Below are 23,053 nucleotides of genomic sequence, written 5' to 3' on the forward strand. Positions count from 1 at the left end.
TTGGAGAGACTGGGTGCCTCCTAGCAGAGCGTTTAGGGAACATCTCCGGGACACCTGCACCAATCAACCCCACCGCCCTGTGTCCCAACATTTCAACTCCCCCTCCCACTCTCCTGAGGACATGGAGGTCCTGGGCCTCCTCCACCGCCGCTCCCTCACCATCCGACGCCTGGAGGAAGAACGCCTCAGGCGACTGACTGTGTGGAGTTTGCACGTTCTCCCCGTGTCTGCGTGGGTTTCCTCCGGGTGCTCCGGTTTCCTCCCACAGTCCAAAGATGTGCAGGTCAGGTGAATTGGCCATGCTAAATTGCCCGTAGTGTTGGGTAGGGGGTAAATGTGGGGGTATGGGTGGGTTGCGCTTCGGCGGGTCGGTGTGGACTTGTTGGGCCGAAGGGCCTGTTTCCACACTGTAAAGTAATCTAATCTAATCTAATCTAATCTAAACGCCTCATCTTCCACCTCGGAACACTTCAACCCCAGGGCATCAATGTGGACTTCACCAGTTTCCTCATTTCCCCTTCCCCCACCTCACCCCAGTTCCAACCTTCCAGCTCAGCACTGTCCCCATGACCTGTCCTACCTGCCTATCTTCCTTTCCATCTATCCACTCCACCCTCCTCTCTGACCTATCACTTCCATCCCACACCCATTTACCTATTGTATCTTTGCTACCTTCCTCCACCCTCCTCTCTGACCTATCACCTCCATCCCCACCCCCAATAACCATTGTATTCTTTGCTACCTTCCCCCATCCTCCTTTCTGATCTATCACCTTCCTCCCCACCCCCACTCACCTATTGTACTCTATGCTACTTTCTCCCCACCCCACCCTCCTCTCATTTATCTATCCACACTGCAGGCACTCTGCCTGTATTCCTGATGAAGGGCTTTTGCCTGAAACTGTGATTTTCCTGCTCCTCGGACGCTGCCTGACCTGCTATGCTTTTCCAGCACTACTCTGGTCTAGTATTGTAATTTGGTTTATCCAAAACGCTAAAGGACACAGCAGCAGCGGAATAAGAGAGGACATCCAATATATGACTCAGAGATAGTGAGAGCTGCAGATGCTGGAGAGTCAGGGTGGATAAAAAGTAGAACTGGAGAAAACACAGCAGGTCAGGCAGCATCAGGAAGGGGGGGGCTGTCGGTGGGAGGGTCGAGGGGAGGGGAATTGGTGGCTGAATCAGATGAAAGAAGTGACAAGGTCCACCCCAATGTCAAGATCATCTCAGAGCTGCAGCAGTTATTGTTTTAGAAAGGGCATGAAGGCCAGCAGCATGGCACGATCCCAAGTTTTACCTGTGTCATTCGGTCTGTAGGTGGGCTTGTCGGTTTCAATAAAAATGAAATATGGTTTCGGAAGAAGCTGGAGGTGAACCATTCTCCGTTTTGGAAACAGACTGGGGATTTCCACAGCCAATGTAATATATCGCTTCTTGCTGGGTAACTTGCATTGTGTGGCGTTCTCTGGGAGAATCTGAGACAGTGAATGACACCATGAGTTATACAGGCTATAACATCCAACACAACATCAAAAGACTTCCTGAGAGAGTAGTCAGATGGCGGATACCATAGCGGGGTGAAACATGATGCTTACACTCAATATGACCGTTGGGAGTGAGGTGGATACTGCTTTAGCTTGTCTTCTTCAGATTTTAACACAATCTCAGGCCAGGCTTCCTACTTTGAAATGATGTTGGTTGATGAGATTGTCCAGGATGGTAACAGTATAGGGAAGCTCACTCCAGCCTCCGAGCAGAGTATGAGCACATGGCCACTGAGGTCACCATTAACCTCAGAGGCTCAGTTACATCCTCACTAAACCCCCTCTCGACAGCAACCTGGCACGCTGGACAACACGGTCCAATCAGAACGTGGCTTTATAGGTAACGCTGGATCAGTGGGACAGGGATCCACCAATAAGAAAAGGCTTCTCCTCTTTGGACCTGGGTTTTGGCCAATGGTGTTCTGACTCTTCGAGGGGTTAGGAGGAGATCAGGTCGGGTGGATGGTAGGGTCGAAGAGTCAAGAATGCGGTGCTGGAAAAGCACAGCCAGTCAGGCAGCATCCAAGGAGCAGGACAGTCGACATTTCTGGCATAAGCCCTTCATCAGGAGAGGAGGAAAACTTCTTCAAAGTAGGCATCCTTGGAAGGGGCTTTGCAGTCGGGTTGAAATCAACTAGGAGAAAGTGAGGACTGCAGATGCTGGAGATCAGAGTTGAGAGTGGGCTGCTGGAACAGTACAGCAGGTCAGGCAGCATCCGAGGAGGAGGAGAATCAACGTTCTGGGCATTCCTGATGAAGGGCTTATGCCCAAAACATCGATTCTCCTGCTCCTCGGATGCTGCCTAACCGGCTGTGCTTTTCCAGCACCCCACTCTTCGACTCTGATCTCCAGCATCTGCCGTCCTCACTTTCTCTTCAGTGGCTGGTAGGAGTTTCGGGAGGAGACTGGGATGGGTGGATGGTAGGGGTTTGGGTGGAGATCGAGATGTTAGGGGAGAAGGATGTCCTCACGATACTCTGGGTGTCATGGTTTGGGGCTGACTCATCAATTCCATACTTTCTGATGCAAACATCGGTGTTGGAATTCGAGAGGGACTGTTCCTGCAGTTTCCCAGTGAAACCCCAAAGTAAGCCCAGCGACATGGTCACTTCTTCAGGGCTGCAGAAAACGCCAATCAGGGCCTTGGGTACCAATGAAATGGAGTCATCCAAGTGACAGTGGGACATTTGGAAAAGAGTGTGTTGCGTGTGCTGGTCCAGCAAATGTTCTGGGACAGAGAACTGTCACCGGGTCTCCTTTCCACACTGTGTCTAAGGCTGTAAGTGAACCACTAGTGAGTCTTAACAAAAAGAGGCAAGATGAAGGTTAGTGCATGATAGCAATAGGTGCAAGTTGCATTGTCTAGTTCAACATGATAACAGTTTAAAATCACACAACACATGCTATAGTCCAGCAGGTTTATTTGGAAGCACTAGCTTTCGGAGCACTGCTCCTTCATCAGGTAGCTGTAAGGGAGCACAGCGCTGAAAGCTTGTACTTCCAAATAAACCTGTTGGATATACCCTGGTGCTGTGTCATTTTGAACTTTGTCCAACCCAGTCCAACACTGGTACCTCCACATCATGATAACAGACCATCAGGAGCCATTGAAGACATTGAGGACCTCACCACTGACAAGCTGTCTAATTTTGAGCCAAGGTGGCTTTTATTAGTGGGCGGCACGGTAGCACAGTGGTTAGCACTGCTGCCTCACAGCGCCAGAGACCCGGGTTCAATTCCCGCCTCAGGCGACTGACTGTGTGGAGTTTGCACGTTCTCCCCGTGCCTGCGTGGGTTTCCTCCGGGTGCTCCGGTTTCCTCCCACAGTCCAAAGATGTGCAGGTCAGGTGAATTGGCCATGCTAAATTGCCCGTAGTGTTAGGAAAGCGGTAAATGTTTGGTTGTTTTGCGGGTCGGTGTGGACTTGTTGGGCCGAAGGGCCTGTTTCCACACTGTAAGTAATCTAATATCTGTCACCATCGGCACTTCAGGCTACACACCTCATTTTCCTACCAAGTCTTTGTGAGATTGAGTGGAGCTTAATGTAGTCTCCATTCATTCTTTCCGTTACCTCATACAAGACATCACATGAGAAAAGTGAATGTCATAGATTGCCAAATGCTTCTCCATACACACCTCTCCTCCCCACCGTCTCACCCTCACTAGCCCCACAGAACAGGCACGTGACCTCAGGGAGATGCTGCAATTGGATACTTTTCATCTCTTTTCTATTGTTTGCACTAACTCTGTTTCTGTCCTCCAACTTTATATGTCTGTGTTGCATCTCTTCCAATTATGTTACCTTCCACAACCGATCTTCTCACATGTCCTCCCATCTCCTCAACCAAGGACTTGTCCCAACCTCCTGACCACCAATTATAGTCAACTCACACTAAACCCTCTCACCCTAAACCTATGCCCTCTAGTTCTGGACTCCCAACCCCAGGGAAAAGACTTTGCCTATTTACCCTATCCATGCTCCTCATAATTTTGTAAACCTCTATAACGTTACCCCTCAGCCTCCGACGCACCAGGGAAAACAGCCCCAGCCTGTTCAGCCTCTCCCTGTAGCTCAAATCCTCCAACCTGGCAACATCCATGTAAATCTTTTCTGAATCCTTTCAAGTTTCACAACATCTTTCCGATAGGAAGGAGACCAGAATTGCATGCAATATTCCAACAGTGGCCTAATCAATGTCCTGGACAGCCACAACATGACCTCCCAACTCCTGTACTCAATACTCTGACCAATAAAGGAAAGCATACCAAACGCCTTCTTCACTATCCTATCTACCTGCGACTCCACTTTCAAGAAGCTATGAACTTGCACTCCAAGGTCTCTTTGTGCAGCAACACTCCCTAGGACCTTACTATTAAGTGTATAAATCCTGCTAAGATTTGCTTCCCATAATGCAGCACCTCGCATTTATCTGAATTAAACTCCATCTGCCACTTCACAGCCCATTGGCCCATCCAGTTTTGGTCACCCCTCTATCGTAAGGATGTTATTAAATTAGAAAAATGCACAGAAAAGATTCAGAAGGAGGGTTTGAGCTATAAGGAGAGGCTAGAGAAACTGGGACATTTTTCCCTGGAACTTCAGAAACTGAGGAGTGACCTTGTGAAGGTTTATAAAATCATGAGGGGCATGGATAAAGTGAACAGCCTCAGATAAGGGAGTTCAAAGCTACAGGCTATAGGTTTAAAGTGAGAGGGGAAGGTTCAGAGGGCACCTGAGGGGCCACTCTTTCAAGCAGAGGGTGGAACATGTATGGAATGAACTTAGAACAGAAGGCCATAACAACGAGGGAGCAGGAACTGGATGTCTGGCCCTTCGAGCCTGCTCCACCATTCACTAAGATCATGGCTGATATTTTCATGGACACAGATCCACTTACCCACCCGCTCACCATACCCCTTAATCTCTCTACTGTTCAAACAATTGTCTATCTTAGTTTTAAAAACAGGTACAGAGGAAGCCTTAACTACTTCACTACTTAGAGACAAAAAAACTGAAGCTGCTGGGATTCAAGGTAGATTGGCAGAAGCTGGAACAACACAGTAAGGCAGGCAGCACCAGGAGGGTGGAACAACACAGCAAGGCAGGCAGCACCAGGAGGGGGGAACAACACAGCAAGGCAGGCAGCACCAGGAGGGTGGAACAACACAGCAAGGCAGGCAGCACCAGGAGGGTGGAACAACACAGCAAGGCAGGCAGCACCAGGGAGGTGGAACAACACAGCAAGGCAGGCAGCACCAGGAAGGTGGAACAACACAGCAAGGCAGGCAGCACCAGGAGGCTGGAACAACACAGTAAGGCAGGCAGCACCAAGAGGGTGGAACAACACAGCAAGGCAGGCAGCACCAGGAGGGTGGAACAACACAGTAAGGCAGCACCAGGAGGGTGGAACAACACAGTAAGGCAGCACCAGGAGGGTGGAACAACACAGCAAGGCAGGCAGCACCAAGAGGGTGGAACAACACAGTAAGGCAGCACCAGGAGGGTGGAACAACACAGCAAGGCAGGCAGCACCAAGAGGGTGGAACAACACAGTAAGGCAGGCAGCACCAGGAGGGTGGAACAACACAGCAAGGCAGGCAGCACCAGGAGGCTGGAACAACACAGCAAGGCAGGCAGCACCAAGAGGGTGGAACAACACAGTAAGGCAGGCAGCACCAGGAGGGTGGAACAACACAGTAAGGCAGGCAGCACCAAGAGGGTGGAACAACACAGTAAGGCAGCACCAGGAGGGTGGAACAACACAGTAAGGCAGCACCAGGAGGGTTGAACAACACAGCAAGGCAGGCAGCACCAGGAGGGTGGAACAACACAGCAAGGCAGGCAGCACCAGGAGGGTGGAACAACACAGTAAGGCAGGCAGCACCAGGAGGCTGGAACAACACAGTAAGGCAGCACCAGGAGGGTTGAACAACACAGCAAGGCAGGCAGCACCAAGAGGATGGAACAACACAGGAAGGCAGGCAGCACCAGGAGGCTAGAACAACACAGCAAGGCAGGCAGCACCAGGAGGGTGGAACAACACAGCAAGGCAGGCAGCACCAGGAGGGTGGAACAACACAGTAAGGCAGGCAGCACCAGGAGGCTGGAACAACACAGTAAGGCAGCACCAGGAGGGTGGAACAACACAGCAAGGCAGGCAGCACCAGGAGGGTGGAACAACACAGTAAGGCAGGCAGCACCAGGAGGGTGGAACAACACAGTAAGGCAGGCAGCACCAGGAGGCTGGAACAACACAGCAAGGCAGATAGCCCCAGGAGGGTGGAACAACATGGTAATATACTATATCTACCAGTTCCCATTTTTCAACTCTGCTTATAATATCCTGAAGGAACCCAAGCAAATTTGTCAATTTGATGGCTCTTTCACACAACTACATTGACCCTGTTTGATTGTGTTCCACTTTCCTGAACATCCTACTATTGTTCCCCTTGTAATAGACTCTAGTACTTTCCCACTGGTAAATGTTAGTCTAACTGGCCCATAGATTCCTGTTTTTGATCTCCTTCACATTTTGAACCGGAGCAGCACATCAGTCTGCTGGAATCTAGTGAGTTCTGGAATATTTAGATCAATGCTTCCATTATCCTGTACCCACTTTCATTAAAAACCTGAGATTGTGGCTGTCAGATCCTAGTGACCTTTAGTCCCATTAGTTTTCAAAACATATTGTCATGATTGAGACAGTCACAAGATCTTTGGAACTAACGCTTTGCTTATCTTTAGGATGTCTACAGTGAAGACCGATACAAAATATTGGTTTAAATTCTTTCAATTTCCTAGTTGCATTCTTCAAAAATCCCAAATTTACTTTAGTTACTCTCTTCCTTTTTATATGTACATAAAAGCTCTTGCTGTTTGTTTTGAACTTTCTTGCCAATTTACTTTATCATCCATTTTCCCCCTTTTTCGTCATTTACTGTTGCTTTCTAAAAAATTCCCACCATTCGAGCCTACCATTAGTTTTCATTGCTTTGTATGCCTTTGTTTTCCATTGGCTACTCTCCTTGACTGCCCTTCTTAACCAAGGGTGGTTTATCCTTTCACTGAGTCCCTCTTCTTGATGGAAATAAATGTTTTCTGAGTATAATGAAATATCTGTTCATCAACTGATCTTTCCGTTGTTCCATTTTTCCAGCCTAATTTAAGCTAAAGACACAAGGTTGAGACCCAAGTTGCTAATCCTCAAATTGAATTTGCAATTTTATTATATTGTGATCACTACTTCCTAGAAGATTCTTAGCAATGAGATATCTTCTCTTCCACGTGCTCCTCCCCACTTTTCCAGGGACATATAACCAATCAGTTTTTCACCTCTCTTTTCAGATCTGAAGAAGAGTCCTATAAAACTTGAAACTTCAACCCTGCTTTTCTTTCTTCACCAGACCTGTTGAGTTCCTCTAACAATATATGTGAATAGGGTGGGAATTGGACTGCAGCCTCTGCAGGGACAGAGCATTCATGCAGTTTTACTGTGGACGCCCTGAGAGAGTAAAATGCATCAAGCAGGACATGTTACAGTGCAGTTGCTATCAAACAGAAGCTATTTTTATTTCTAGAATTTGCAAAGCCTCCACCATCCCTGTCTCAGGTACTCTTTGGGATTATTAAGAATATCATAAAAAGTACACACTGGCGAACGGTCAAGTCATTTAAATCACCCGGTCTTTATATTTTGGAATGAAAAGTTTGTCCTGTGGTTGAAAAATGTGTAGTTTGCTATTATAATTGGTTATCCTTATGGGTTTAGTGCTACTTGACTGCTTCCACAGTCTGTTATTATCACAGTGGGGGGTTCATAGGTTGATTGCCAAGTCCAAGTTGCTTCAACCAGGTCTTTGATTGGTGCTATCAATACCAAATCTTGTCTTCACGAGGATTAATTATTTGAAAAATTTTAAATGTTGTCAGTGGAAGTTTACATTTTTAAAAAGTTTTGGTGATTAGTACCTTATTTTAGTTCATGTTAGCCTGGCTCCTGTAGTCTACTTATGGTGGATACTGAATGAGTTGGCATTGATGGTGACTGGCAGGGAGCCATGAGCTGGCACTATGCTAATATCTGGGCTATGAAGGGATGTGAAGGGTGGATGGAGAGGCACAGATGGCAATGGAGTGCATGAGATTGTACAGGGATAATTGGGGAGGCATGAGGTGGTGTGACTTGGTGTGAATGGGGCATGGAGACAGTGTAGGATGTGATGGAGCATGAGAGGTGAAGGTTAGAGGGCTGCTTCTTCATTATCTTCATTGGAGTAGCATTCTGGAGTGACAAGGCACGCACTTGGACCACTTTGGCACCCCATGGGCCTTGTGGGCTCCCTCTGCACTGCTTCCGAGGCTGCCTACAGCATTGGCCATTGCCCACACTCCTCTCCCACCTCCAGGACAAAGTTCTGAAGATTACAGGTAGCACAGTGACTCAGTGTTTAGCACTGCTGCCTCACAGCGCCAGGGTGCAAAGTTTGATTTCAGTCTCGGGCGACTGACTGTGTGGAGTTTGCACATTCTCCCCGTGTCTGTGTGGGTTTCCTCCGGGTGCTCCAATTTCCTCCCACAGTCCAAAGATGTCCATAGTATGAGCTGCATTAGTCAGAGGGAAATGGGTCTGGGGTGGGTTACTCTTCAGAGGGTCAGTGTGGACTAGTTGGGCTGAAGGGCCTGTTTCCACACTGTAGGGAATCTAATCTAATCATTCAGGGCTTTGCACCGTGGGAGCTTTTCCTGAATCCTGACTGAAAATGTGGCCCATATCAGAAAGGTGACAGAAATCCTTAACAAGACGTAGGTTAGTTAGGCCTCAAGAGGGATTGTGTGCAATTGTGTGGATATTGAAAGGCATAAAAATCTCGCGGAGGAGATATAGTGGAATGGTACCAGGGAAGAGTGAATTCAGCCATGTGTGGGGATGAGAGGAGATCCCAGAAAATGTTGCTGAAGGGTTTGATCAAGGAGATGTGAATGCTACAACCTGCTTTTAGTGGTAGAAAGGTTAATAACCAGGGTCACCGATTTGAGGGAACCAGCAAAGAAGTTGAGGTGAAATGAAATTTTAAAACTGGTAACACAGCGAGTTGCTGTGATCTGGGGTGCACTGTCTGGACTGACAATAGTGACACATTCGATAGTAATCTTCAAGCGCAAATTGGATCAATACCTAAAGGGGAAATAATTGCTGAGATCAAAGCTAGAGGGAACAGGATAGATCTTACAGAGAGCCGTGAAAGGCATGATGGCCTGAACTAGCTCCTCCTGCATTACTGTCATTCCGTGATTCGAGATGAGGGGGAAGGATAATCCAGGGAAATATGTGAGCTGAGAGGAAACCAAGCACAAGGCTTCGCTAAGAGTTAATGAGATATTATAAAGAATTAGGATGAGCTGGGTAATTCTAAGTGGTCCTCATGGATGAACCAATACCAGTTACCTGGACAAACAAGACTTCAGCAAAGTTATTTGTGCGGTTCAGTTTGACCAAGTGCCTCTCGGAGCACACCAGCATGTTCTTATTGTTCAGTAAGTAAACAATGGCATTAACATTCTCACGAGCCTCAAACACTTGGATGGTGACCGTTTCCTTCACACCAATACGAACAATCCTTGGGCCGGTGATCAAGTAGCTGGCAAAACACAGATGGGGAACAATAGTGAGTCAATCAGTCACCCTTCCAACCTCACCCAATATGGTTTACTATCGAGGACACAGTCTGGGTTTGTCGACACTTGAGTTTCAAAGATTGAGACACTCAAAGGATTTGATCGGTTGGTTAGATTTATTTGTCTTTCAGCACTAGGGCATCCTCTTCCTGCACATGCTCTATTGGGATTTCAGTATCAGAGCATCAGTTGGAGGCATTTAAATAAGCAAGTTGCTTTGATGCAGACCAATAATAAAGTTCAAGTCATCCATTTTATAGGTCTGTGCAGTCCATAAACAATTGCAAGTTCTTCCATTGGAACATAGGGGACATATAGATGAGAAGCAGGAGCTGGCCATTTGGCCCTCTGAGACTGAACCATCATTTTACATAATGAATACACATCTGCCTCAATGTTATTTTCCTCCACTACCTTCTAATGTTTCATGCCTAGAAAGCTATAGACCCTGGAATTGAATATGTTCAATGAATGAGCTTCTGGAGCAGGGAATTCCAAAGATTCACCACTCTCTGACTGAAGGAATTCTTCCTCATTTCTGTCCTAAGGGACATTGAAGAAAAAGTTGGCTTGATCAACAATCAAGTTGGCTTGACCAATTTGTCACCCATTCTTTCAGTCTGTGCAGTCTAGAAACATTTGCAAGTTCTTGTATTGGAACATAGGACAGGAACATGTGAATTAGGAGCAGAAGTCAGTTATTTGCCCCAATCTCCCAGCTTTGCTGCCACACATTGCCCCTCAGTGAGCTAGCCAAGGGGAAACCCTCAGCGACACTACAATTAGAGATCTTTGGAAAGAACGGACATGATAGGAGCCAAGATTCTGCTGTTCAGGGCTCCCAACAGCTACAACACATTTCTGAAAGATGACAGAGTGGAAACAGAAGAGGGAGAAACAGACCCTGGCCCCCACCATGCTCTCGATGGAGTTCTGTTCAACCTGTTCAGGCATATTATAACATGCAGTGTGGGACATGCAGGATTCAAACCCTAGCCCTTCTGGCCCAGAGTTAGGGACATTACCACTGGAGCACAAGAGCATCTGAGTCTGGTTGTGTCCCAAGGAAACACCCAAACAATTCTCACTCGATCTTGTGTATTAAGAGACCTGTCAGAACAGAGAATGAGGGAGGGGGAAGGTTTGACAAAGTAGGCACCCAACAGTCACTTTTGCACAGTTGGGTGGCACGGTAACTCAATGGTCAGCGCTGCTGCCTCACGGCACCAGGGACCCGGGTTCAATTCCAGCCTCGGGCCACTGTCTGTGTGGAGTTTACACGTTCTCCCAGTGTCTGCGTTTGTTTGCTCCGGTTGCCTCCCACAGTCCAAAAATGTGCAGGTTAGGTAAATTGGCCATGTTACATTTCCCATAGTGAACAGGGATGTGTAGGTTAGGTCAGGGGGAAGTGTTGGGGAATGGGTCTGGGTGGGTTACTCTTCAGAGGGTTGGAGTGGACTTGTTGGGCCGAATGGCCTGTTTCTACGCTGTAGAGATTCTATTCTTTGATACCTTAATTCTTTGTGCACGTGATTTTCTAATTGTTTTCTTCAATAAAGCAGTTGCATTAATTTGTGAAACTATTGTCCTGGGCCTGCCTCTATGATTTAATAAAACCCGAGCTGGAGTACAATAAGCAAACAAGCAAGAGTTAACTCCTCTCACCCTCTTTCATATTTGCCCACGAGGTTATGTTGGGTTGAAGGTTCACGTAGAGAGATCTGAAGGAATGGGAGGAAAATTATTGCGGGGAAAGTCCAATTTTTTTTTCACTCACTGCTTTGATGTGTTTTTCTAAAACGATTTGAAGTGTTTGGCCATGTATAGGCATTGTGTGTACTCTCTTTTTTTATTAACAAATGTTTACATATGGAGACACACGTTCAGGGCTTGCTTTCATATCACCTGCATCGGGAGGAATTGTGGCTGAGCCGTTGGCATTGTAAGGCGGCAGTGCCAACCACTGAGCTACTGCACCCGGTAAAAATGGCAGCTTCCTTCCCTCAAGGACCTGAGTTAACCAAATGGGTTTTCCCTGCCAATTGACAATGGATTCAAGGATTAGACTGTTCATTCAAGATTTTGATTGAATTCGAGGGTGGCTCAGTAGCTTGCACTGCTACCTCACAGCACCGGGAACCCAGGTTCGATTCTAGCTTCAGCAAATGTCTGTGTGGAGTTTACATGTTCTCCTTATAACTGTGTGGCTTTCCTCCCACAGCCCAAAGATGTGCAGGTTAGGTGGATTGGCCGTGTTGTAGTGTCCAGGGATTTGCAGGCTAGGTCGTTGGGTCATGAGAAATGCAGGATTACAGGATTAGGGATATTCCCTTCAGAGGTTTGATGTGGGCTGAATGGCCTGTCTCCACACTGCAGGGATTCTTTGAGTACTGAAGTGGGTTGGGAGGTGCATGAAGGAAAATTGTTTTTTTTTTTTCATTGAATCCTTTGACCAGCATTGAGTTTCTCATTTCTCTCAAATCTTTTTGAAAGAGTGTAACACTTTAAGAACAGTTTGGTTTCTGAACCAAAACCAGCGAGGGTCTGAAAATCAAAAAGAAAATTCCAGAAAATCGGAATGTAGACCTCAAGAAAGTCTTAGTGACAGAACTCAAGGAGGAAAAAGCAGGACCCCATGGGGGAGGGGGAGCAGCCCGAAGTCGTGGTCCATATTGGCACCAACGACATAGGTAGGAGGAGTGCCGAGGATGTTAGACAGGCTTTCAGGGAGCTAGGTTGGAAGCTCAGAGTTAGAACAAACAGAGTTGTTGTCTCTGGTTTGTTACCCGTGCCACGTGAGAGAGATTCGAGGAATAGGGAAAGAGAACACTTAAATGCGTGGCTACAGGGATGGTGCAGGAGGGAGGATAACTGGGATAACTGGGGTTCTTTCTGGGGACGGTGGGACCTCTATAAACAGGATGGTCTACACCTGAACCTGAGGGGCACCAGTATCCTTGGGGGGAAGTTTGCTAGTGCTCTTGGGGGGGGTTTAAACTAACTCTGCAGAGGCATGGGAACCCAGATTGTAGCTTCAGGGTGCAGGGCCTGGAGTGTAAGGAGGTTAGGAACATGGCATCAATTTCAAAGGAGGGTGCCTGTAAACAGGAAAGTGGCTTGAAGTGTGTATACTTCAATGCAAGAAGTATACGAAATAAGGTAGGTGAACTTGCAGTGTGGGTTGGTACCTGGGACTTCGATGTTGTGGCTATTATGGAGACATGGCTAGAACAGGGACAGGATTGGCTGTTGCAGGTTCCAGGATTTAAATGTTTTAGTAGGGTCAGAGGTGGGGGTAAAAGAGGGGGAGGTGTGGCATTGCTTGTCAAAGATAGTATTACAGTGGTGGAAAGGACGATGGATGAGGACTTGCCATCTGAGGTAGTTTGGGCTGAGGTTAGGAATAGGAAAGGTGAGGTCACCCTGTTAGGAGTCTTTTACAGGCCTCCTAATAGTCCTAGAATCATTGAAGAAAGGATAGGGAAGGTGATTCAGGAGATGAGTGACAGTAATAGGGTGGTTATTATGGGGGACTTTAACTTTCCTGATATTGATTGGGAAAGCTATAGCTCAAGTTCGTTAGATGGGTCAGTGTTTGTTCAATGTGTGCAGGAGAGTTTCCTGACACAATATGTAGACAGGCCAACAAGAGGTGAGGCCATACTGGATTTGGTTCTGGGTAACGAACCAGGCCAGGTGTTAGAATTAGAGGTAGGTGAGCACTTTGGGGACAGTGGCCATAATTCGGTGATTTTTACTCTCGTGATGGAGAGGGATAAGTGTGTACTACAGGGCAAGGGTTATAGCTGGGGTCAGGGAAATTATGATGCGGTGAGGCATGACTTAGGATGTGTGGCTTGGAAAAGTAGACTCCAAGGCAAAAGTGTAAATGATATGTGGAGCTTGTTCAAGGAGCGAGTGTCCTTGATAATTATGTACCTGTCAGGCAGGGAGGAAAGGGTCGTGCGAGGGAGCCGTGGTTTAATAAGGAATTGGAATCCTTTGTTAAATGGAAGAGGGCGGCCTATCTCAAGATGAGACGTGAAGGTTCAATTGGGGCGATTGAGAGATATAGGGTAGCTAGGAAGGACCTGAAGAGAGAGCTAAGAGCAGCAAGGAGAGGACATGAAAGGTCCTTAGTCGGTAGGATTAGGGAAAACTCTAAGGCTTTCTATAGGTATGTTAGGAATAAAAGAATGACTAGGGTAGGAATAGGTCCAGTCAAGGATAGTAGTGGGAAGTTGCGTGTGGAGGCGGAAGAGATTGGGGAGACACTGAATGAATACTTTTCTTCAGTATTTACTCAGGAACAGGGCATTGTCGTCGATGTGAATACTGAGTCACAAATAAGTAGAATGGATGGCTTTGAGGTATGTAGAGAAGAGGTGTTGGAAATCCTGGAAAAGGTGAAAATAGATAAGTCCCCTGGGCCTGATGGCATTTATCCTAGGATTCTCTGGGAAGCAAGGGAGGAGATTGCAGAGCCATTGGCCTTGATTTTTATGTCCTCTTTGTCTACAGGAGTAGTGCCAGAAGACTGGAGGATAGCAAATGTGGTTCCCTTGTTCAAAAAGGGGAGTAGGGATAGCCCTAGTAACTATAGGCCGGTGAGTCTCACTTCTGTTGTGGGCAAAGTCTTAGAGAGAATTGTAAGGGATAGGATTTATGCACATCTGGATAGGAATAATGTGATCAAGGATAGTCAGCATGGTTTTGTGAAGGGCAGGTCGTGCCTCACAAACCTTATTGAATTCTTTGAAAAGGTGACGAAGGAGGTTGATGAGGGGAAAGCGGTAGATGTGGTATATATGGATTTTAGTAAGGCGTTTGATAAGGTTCCCCATGGTAGGCTACTGCAGAAAATACGGAGATATGGCATTGAGGGTGAGTTGGACGTTTGGATTAGGAATTGGCTGGATGGAAGAAGACAGAGGGTAGTAGTTGATGGCAAAGTTTCTTCATGGAGTGCCGTCACTAGCGGTGTTCCGCAAGGAACTGTTTTGGGACCATTGTTGTTTGTCATTTTTATAAATAACCTGGAAGAGGGGTTAGAAGGTTGGGTGAGCAAGTTTGCGGATGATACGAAAGTCGGAGGAGTTGTTGACAGTGAGGAAGGATGTGGCAGGTTACAGCAGGATATAGAGAAGCTGCAGAGCTGGGCAGAAAGGTGGCAAATGGAATTCAATGTAGCTAAGTGTGAGGTGATTCATTTTGGGAAGAATAACAAAAAGATGGGGTACTGGGCTAATGGTCGGATACTTGGCAGTGTGGATGAGCAGAGGGATCTTGGTGTCCATGTACACAGATCTCTGAAATTTGCCACCCAGGTAAATAGTGCGGTGAGGAAGGCATATGGCGTACTGGCTTTTATTGGTAGAGGAATTGAGTTCCGGAGTCCTGAGGTCATGATGCAGTTGTATAAGACTCTGGTGCGGCCACATCTGGAATATTGTGTGCAGTTTTGGTCGCCATACTATAGGAAGGATGTGGAGGCACTGGAACGGGTGCAGAGGAGGTTTACCAGGATGTTGCCTGGTATGGAAGGAAGATCGTATGAGGAAAGACTGAGACACTTGGGGCTGTTTTAGAGAAAAGAAGGTTTAGGGGTGACTTGATTGAGGTGTACAAGATGATTAGGGGGTTAGATAGGGTTGACAGTGTGAACCTTTTCCCGCGTATGGAGTCGGGTATTACAAGGGGGCATAGCTTTAAATTAAGGGGGGGTAGATATAGGACTGAAGTTAGGGGTAGGTTCTTCACTCAGCGAGTCGTAATTTCATGGAATGCCCTGCCAGTAGCAGTGGTGGACTCTCCCTCTTTATGGGCATTTAAGCAGGCATTGGATAGGTATATGGAGGATAGTGGGTTAGTATAGGTTAGGTGGGCTTGGATCGGCGCAACATCGAGGGCCAAAGGGCCTGTACTACGCTGTATTCTTCTATGTTCTATGTTCTATGTTCTATGTCACGAGCATTGAGGTCAGCAGATGATCTTTCAATGCCCCTCCCAAAAATGGGAGGGAGGGGGGGTTAAGAGCACTCCAAATTGTTTTGATAGCCCTTCCAGACTGCAATTCCACATTGTCATGGGAATGTCCCTCTGCAGTTCTGAACCTATGGCCCTTTCCAGTTTTAGCTTCTGGGTTTAATGGCGCACCATTTGAGGCCTAATCCTTGGGGAATTCAGTGGCAAGACGGTTTTTAATTCTCTCATAGGCAGAGGCAAGGACTTGAGGCTTTGGTTCTTGTTGAGGATACCCATATACCCTCCTTCTATCGCCACCATCTACTGCCACCCCCAACCCCTTGCCCCAGTCTGGGGCACTTGGCAGCTCCTTCCCATCCCTAACTAGATTTGAAAGCCCACCCACCATCCTCAATTGGTCAGCAAGCCTGGCCTCCAATTGGTCAAGTGAGGAGCCAATCAGGTTACATGGTTCATGTCCCGGACCCCTGCTTGACTCAACATCAGGAATGGGAAATTCTGCTCATCCTCTTATAACTCCATCCTTCAGGGTAGCAGAGTTTAAATAAAATCTGGTCAAGATTCTCTGAGGAACCTACCCACTGGCAAAACAGTTGCTGTCTGTTCCCTTCATACCTCATTGTGTGCAGTGTTGAACTGAGAAAGGGAGAGAGAAAATGCAATGAATGCAATCATTAGGCTGCTACCAAAGATGGCAAGTATGAGGAGAGATTGGGTTGATTTGGCCTGTGTTCTCTAATGTTTGGAAAGGATGAGAGGGAATCTGATTGAAATGTATGAAACTCTAACAGGGCTGGAAAGACACAATAAAATGAGAATGTCTCCTCTGGTTAGGGAGTCTCCAATCAGTGGCCACGATCTCATGATACAGGTTAGACCACTTAGGACAGAGATGTGGAAACACTTCTTCACTCAGAGGGGAGTGAACCTGTGGAATTCTTTCCCACAGAAGGCTGTGGGGGCCAAGCCACTGATTGCATTCAAGACAGAAACAGATTTTTCTAAGCTGAAGGCATGGTGAGGAATGGGAAGGCAGCAGGTAGACATCATTGAGGTAGAGAATTGTCCATGAATGGTACAACAGACTTAATGGGCTAGAGGCCTATTCTCCTCCTACTTTCTAGGGTTGCTATGTTTAACTATGGGTTGCTGAAGCATTGCTACAGTGGGGGCAATAAATGTCTCTTGGAAGAATTTTGGGGAAATTGCTTCTGAGTCCCACCCCCTTCTGACCCTTGATGGATGTGGATCTGTGCATTTGGGTGAATGACATAAACTCTGAAGTGGATTCATGGGTTGACATGGGCCCCAAGCAGCAACTGATTTGCCTCCTGAGGGGCAGGGAGGTGCCAAGTAACTCCCCTACATGCATCTGCAAGGGAACCACCCAGGACAGTGACCGAGAGCTCCAGGAGGAGCCCAGCATTGGGTAGCAAAGGGTGAAAATAAAAGCATTACTTACGAAGGTGCTTGTTCACTAACTGACATGCACCAGGAGGCACAAAGCAGGAACACCAACAGCTCCATCGCACAAAACGAGTCAAAACAACAGCAAGCCAAAACTGCCTGGGTCCAGCAACTGACCAGACCTTGCAAACTTTTCAGGTCAATATTGACCCCGGGTTACTCATTTACCAATAATGTTGAAACCTTCCCACAGCATTTTCAACTCCTCCACTCTCCGAAGGCCTCAGGCACAATCTGATCTCAATCGGAGAGTCTGCTATATATGAGGATTCGGGTCACATTCCACTAAACAGTGTTTTCTGGGGTAGCCATTTCTCCGGCTTTGGACCGTGTGACAGCAGTAGTGGGTTGGGTCAATCCACTCCCTTGAAGGAGGGCTATTTCCGATGGATACTGGCTTTCAGTATTTAACGCACACAATAGACAGCACTAGACTGAATTTCAGACAGCTCATAAAAGACCCAACCATTCCATGACCCATCTCATACATAACCTTCTCCCCAAAACATACCTTCTTCATTAGATTTACAAAATTGAATGACCTAATCATTCAGAGTTGGCATCGCATACAGTATAATCCATTTCTTCCAATTCTGCATTAGACTCAGTGCATTTACAAATATGGTTAATATTTCCAAGATGTTGAACATACAGCCTAAGGGTTGCCACAGTACGCAACACTCCCTCAGTGTACTCTAGCTAAAAGGCTTTAGACTGAAACCTTATCCACATTTCAGCTCAGTAGCAGCTGCCCTGAACTTTACTACAAGCCTCCATGCATAGTCTCTGCCTTTGAAATATGCAATGCTAACTTGGAGAAAAGTCCTCTTGCTGCGAGACCAACCATTTTCAGACGGTCTTCCAGGTGGTTGACTCAGTGTACATCCCTGGGAACAGCTCATAAAATCGCAGAGAGCTGCATCCATGACTGAACTATCTCAGAGTAAACCGCGATTCTGTCAACGCTGCAAATTTCTCAAGAAAAGGTTCACAGATTCAGTGAGAAGTGTCCATTCCATTCAATATGGGAAAACCGAACATCAGAAATTCTCCACCAGGTGGCAGAGTTGAGAGCTGACTGCTTCACGTTCAACTATTCTATTGGTGTTGGGTAGACATTGTGGCGTTGTCGAGTGGGACCAGCTGAGATGCTTTCAAGGTGCTGTATAGATGTGAGGTGTTGCTCTTCCAGTCAGTGATTAGGCCCAAATCCTTGAGGATTCAGACTGCTGCCTGGAAACAATCTGTCTTAGAAATACAGGACACAACCTGAACAGAATATCGATGTAAATGCCACACCCATATATGGGGACTGGCCAACAGAATTATGTAAATTAGATCAAGCAAATAAATATTTGGTTGGTAAAAATTTACGCGAGGCTGGAATTTGAATTGAATGGTTTTACTGTCCTGACAAGTAAATGGACTAATTTTCTTGCACCGAGTAACATTAATCCCTGGGATACTGACATACCACCCCAGGATATGTAACGTGCACCAATCACTAGAATACTGATTTACAACTTATAAGGTATTAATTAATCTTTCAGTACAAAAGTTACAATTCACAGCTACAGCTATAGGAAAGTTTTTCTCAGGTTTGAACTGTTTTTTGTTGCTGCAGAGAACAAGCAGTTTCTGCTGAGGAGAACCACAGCCCACACCACTGTGTCTTTCTCTCTCCCTGTGTCTGTAACTTGTTTCCAGTTGTAACCTGCTCAGTTCATGAGAACAAATCAGCTTGAGGTCTTTGCAATGCCTCTGCCCTTGAGTATGTAGCCGCAAGTAATTGAGCTCACAATCAGTATCAAATTCTTTGCTGTAAAATTATGCAGTCATCCTGGTAAATTCCTACCTTTTCATTAAACAGTTCTATCTCCTTGGAGTTCACAGTTTTAAAGATATTAAAAAAAATGTTCCTATCATTCGCAAACATCCATTCCCGCCATCACCGATGCTCAGTAGCAGCAATGTATTCTATCTGTAAGGTACACTGCAGAAAATCACTTCTCTTATCACTTATTCCCTTTTCCAAATTCAGATTTATTAGTACAGTCATATACTGATCAATACTCTCCCTCTTCCCTTGAGCTCTAAAGTTGAACAATTGTCCATGAGGAAAATGAACATTGGATTCACAGTGCACTTTCAAACACTGAAATATTGCTGCAGAAGCTCAGCAGGCCGAGCAGCACTTGTGCTGAGAAAGCAGCATCAAGATTTTGGGTCCAGTGCCCTTTTGTCAGTCATCAAGGAACTTGAGTTCAGTCGCTCTGCTGTAAATGAGTGAAACATTGAGCTGGATCAAGCATTAAAACCTCTGGAAAAGCTGTTACATTTCACATCCCATCGATATTTTACTCAGGGATTAGCAATATTTCAGCATTTGGAGTCAAAAGAGTGTGAGCCAGGAAGGTAGATTTGGTTATTATTTACCTCATGAAGCAGTGGGGTGTAGGCTGACCAGGACTGGAAGCAGACACGGGGACTGCTGGGTAAGTGAACTAATATACTCAGGCAGCAGGTAAACCTGAAACTCTATTCATGTAGCATCCCAACCTGTCCTCCTCCTCGTTCCAAAAAAAAAGACTCTGTGTGGAGGGTTGCTAAGGTAACGTTGCTTTCTTTTTAATCTGTCTTGGCAATTTCAAACGGAGGGGATGGAGGCTGGGGCAGTTGTATGCTCCTCTTGCAGGGTGTGGGAGGTAAGGATCACCATTAGTGTCCCTGCTGACTTCAGCTGGGAGAAGTGCAGCCAACTCCAGCTCCTCACAGACCAGGTTAGGGAGCTGGAGCTGGAGCTGGAGGAACTTCAGATTATTCAGGAGGCCGAGAGGGTGATAGAGAGGAGTTATAGGAAGGTAGTCACACCTAGGTTACAGGATAAGGGTGGCTGAGTGACCGTCAGAAGAGGGAAGCATATTATCTAAATGTTTTGAGAAGTTACAGAGCTCTGAGATCAGAGGATCTGGATGTGCTAGTGCGTGAAGGATTATGTGCAGGTACAGGAAGTAATCAGGAAAAGCTCATATATTGAATTTGATCTTTCTCTGCACCTTCTCTGTAGCTCTAATCTTTGTCTGCACCTTCTCTGCATTCTCTTTTATTACCCTGAAAAACTTATGTAACATAGAACATAGAACATAGAAGAATACAGCGCAGTACAGGCCCTTCGGCCTTCGATGTTGCGCCGATCCAAGCCCACCTAACCTACACTAGCCCACTATCCTCCATATGCCTATCCAATGCCCGCTTAAATGCCCATAATGAGGGAGAGTCCACCACTGCTACTGGCAGGGCATTCCATGAACTCGCGACTCGCTGAGTAAAGAACATCTGTCCTATACCTACCCCCCCTTAATTTAAAGCTATGCCCCCTTAACATATGATTTGCCTGACGAGCACACAATGCAACACATTTCACTGCATTTCAGTATGTGTGACAATAAAAAATCAAATCAAAACAAGTGAAAAATGTTATGGTTTACTGTGAGAGGAATTGGAAACAAGAGTGCGGAGATTATGCTTCAGTTCATCTGGAGTACAGTGAGCAGTATTGGTCACTGCATGTACAGGAGGATATTAATCTGTTGGAGGAAGTTCAGAGACGGTTTTACTAGACCTGGAATGAACAGACTACCATCTGAGGAAAGGCTAGACAAGCTAAGCCTGTATCCTGTGGGGTTTAGGAGGATCAGAAATAACTTAATTGAAGCAAATAAGACTTGAACTGAATTGAATTGAATTTATTGTCACATGTACCGAGACACAATGAAAAGCTTTTCTTTTGAGCAGTACAGGCAGATCACGGAGTTAAGTAGCATAGATAGTAAATAATAGGTAAATAGCGGCAAAAACACAACACAGGTACAGGCAAATGTTAAGAGTTTGTGTGTCCATTCAGTATTCTAACAACCGTAGAATAGAAACTGATTCAAAACTGGCTGGTGCGTGTTCAGGCTGCTGTACCTTCTCCCCGATCCTGAAGGGGCTTGACCACGTTGATGTTGAAAGGATGATTTGCTTTGTTGGAGAATCTAGAAGTAGGGGGTCAATGTTTACAATTAAGGCAGCACCCATTTCAAAAGGAGATGAGGAAATATGTTTCCTCCCTGGGCTGTGAATCTTTGGAGTTCCCTTCCTCAAAACACAGTGGATTCAGAATCCCCATCAACGAGAATGACAGTGGACTCCAGCACAAGAGAGGGACGCACAGAGGTCACTGGTTGTCTCAGTGAAACTTTCTTCCAAGGTTATTGGAGAGTGATCTGTTTAAGTGGCTGATCGCAGGATTCAGGCAAATGTGATTACTCATAAAAATAAAACGCTGGTTCACAACGGGACATTGAGTGTAGTGATATATAGAAGGCCACATTGCAGTAAGCATCCTGAGTAGCCCCAGCTAAAGTACCTGGTCTAATTCATTCTGAATTTTCAAATCATATACCACAGAAGGAGACGATTTGGAAATAAAACAAAAAACTGCCGATGCTAAAGATCTAACCATAAAGAGAAACAGTTGGGAAAACTCAGCAAGTCTGGCAGCATCTGTGGCGCAAAGCAGAGTTAACCATGTGAGTCCAGCGACGGGTTTTCATGACTGGAGGCTGTTGGGGCAATGCTGCCTCTAAGGAAGTATTGCCCAAGCAGACACACACCACTTTTTTGTCTGTCACCACGCAAACCTTTCACAATAGGTCCTCTTCCAAGTCCCACTGAAATGTTACAATTGAATCGGATCCGTCCACTATTCCTTCATTAATCTCCATAAATTTGTGTGCTTTACCCATCCTTCATGGAAAAGTGAGCTTCAGCTCCTCACTAATCATGTTCGGGAACTGGAGCTGGAGCTGGATGAAATTTGGAGCATCTGGGAAGGCTGAGGGGCTGATAGAGAGGAGTTTAAAGGGAGGTACAGGATAAAGGTAGCTGGGTGACCATCAGGAGAGGGAAAGGGAATTGGCAGTCAGTGCAGGGACCCCCTAAGGCTGTTCCTCTCAATAATAAGTATACCGCTTTGGATACTGTTGTGGGGGAATGGGACTGGGTAAAAACAATGACTGCAGATGCTGGAAACCAGAGTCTAGATTAGAGTGGTGCTGGAAGAGCACAGCGGGTCAGGCAGCATCCGAGGAGCAGGAGAATCAAAGTTTTGGGCAAAAGTCCTTCATCAGGAATAGAGGCAGAGAGCCTGAAAGGTGGAGAGATAAATGAGAGGAGGGTGGGGTGGGGAGAAAGTAGCATAGAATACAATAGGTGAGTGGGGGAGGGGATGAAGGTAATAGGTTGGGGGCGGGGGGGAGGGTGGAGTGGATAGGTGGAAAAGAAGATAGGGGCATTTAGGACAAGTCATGGGGACAGTGCTGAGCTGTAAGTTTGGAACTAGGGTGAGGTGGGGGAAGGGGAAATGAGGAAACTGTTGAAGTCCACATTGATGCCCTGGGGTTGAAGTGTTCCGAGGCGGAAGATGAGGCGTTCTTCCACCAGGCTTCTGGTGGTGAGTGGGTGGCGGTGAAGGAGGCCCAGGACCTCCATGTCCTCGGCAGAGTGGGAGGGGGAGTTGAAATGTTGGGCCACAGGGCAGTGTGGTTGATTGGTGCGGGTGTCCCAGAGATGTTCCCTAAAGCGCTCTGCTAGGAGGCGCCCAGTCTCCCCAATGTAGAGGAGACCGCATCGGGAGCAACGGATACAATAAATGATATTAGTGGATGTGCAGGTAAAACTTTGATGAATGTGGAAGGCTCCTTTAGGGCCTTGGATGGAGGTGAGGGGGGAGGTGTGGGCACAGGTTTTGCAATTCCTGCGGTGGCAGGGGGAAAGTGCCAGGATGGGAGGGTGGGTTGTAGGGGGGTGTGGACCTGACCAGGTAGTCACTGAG

At 46.6% G+C, this 23,053-nt stretch overlaps 1 protein-coding gene across 3 annotated transcripts in view; it reads right to left on the bottom strand.

Moving 5' to 3' along the window:
• The window catches only part of LOC122555475 (complement C3-like), an 83,866-nt gene extending 66,544 nt beyond the window's left edge, over positions 1 to 17,322 (bottom strand). For all 3 annotated transcript variants that reach the window (XM_087993134.1, XM_087993133.1, XM_087993132.1), the window contains exons 1-3: positions 17,171 to 17,322; positions 9,494 to 9,686; positions 1,300 to 1,477 (exon numbers count right to left, since the gene is read on the bottom strand). In XM_087993134.1, coding sequence (XP_087849260.1) covers positions 1,300 to 1,477; positions 9,494 to 9,686; positions 17,171 to 17,235 — 436 coding nt within the window. In that variant the 5' untranslated portion in view covers positions 17,236 to 17,322. The remainder of the gene's footprint in view (positions 1 to 1,299; positions 1,478 to 9,493; positions 9,687 to 17,170) is intronic.
• Between the last annotated feature and the right edge of the window lie 5,731 nt (positions 17,323 to 23,053).

This window comes from Chiloscyllium plagiosum, unplaced genomic scaffold, assembly GCF_037043375.1.
Source record: "Chiloscyllium plagiosum isolate Xiang-an unplaced genomic scaffold, Cpla_swu_hap1 HiC_scaffold_12, whole genome shotgun sequence".
In the NCBI taxonomy this organism is placed as follows: domain Eukaryota; kingdom Metazoa; phylum Chordata; class Chondrichthyes; order Orectolobiformes; family Hemiscylliidae; genus Chiloscyllium; species Chiloscyllium plagiosum.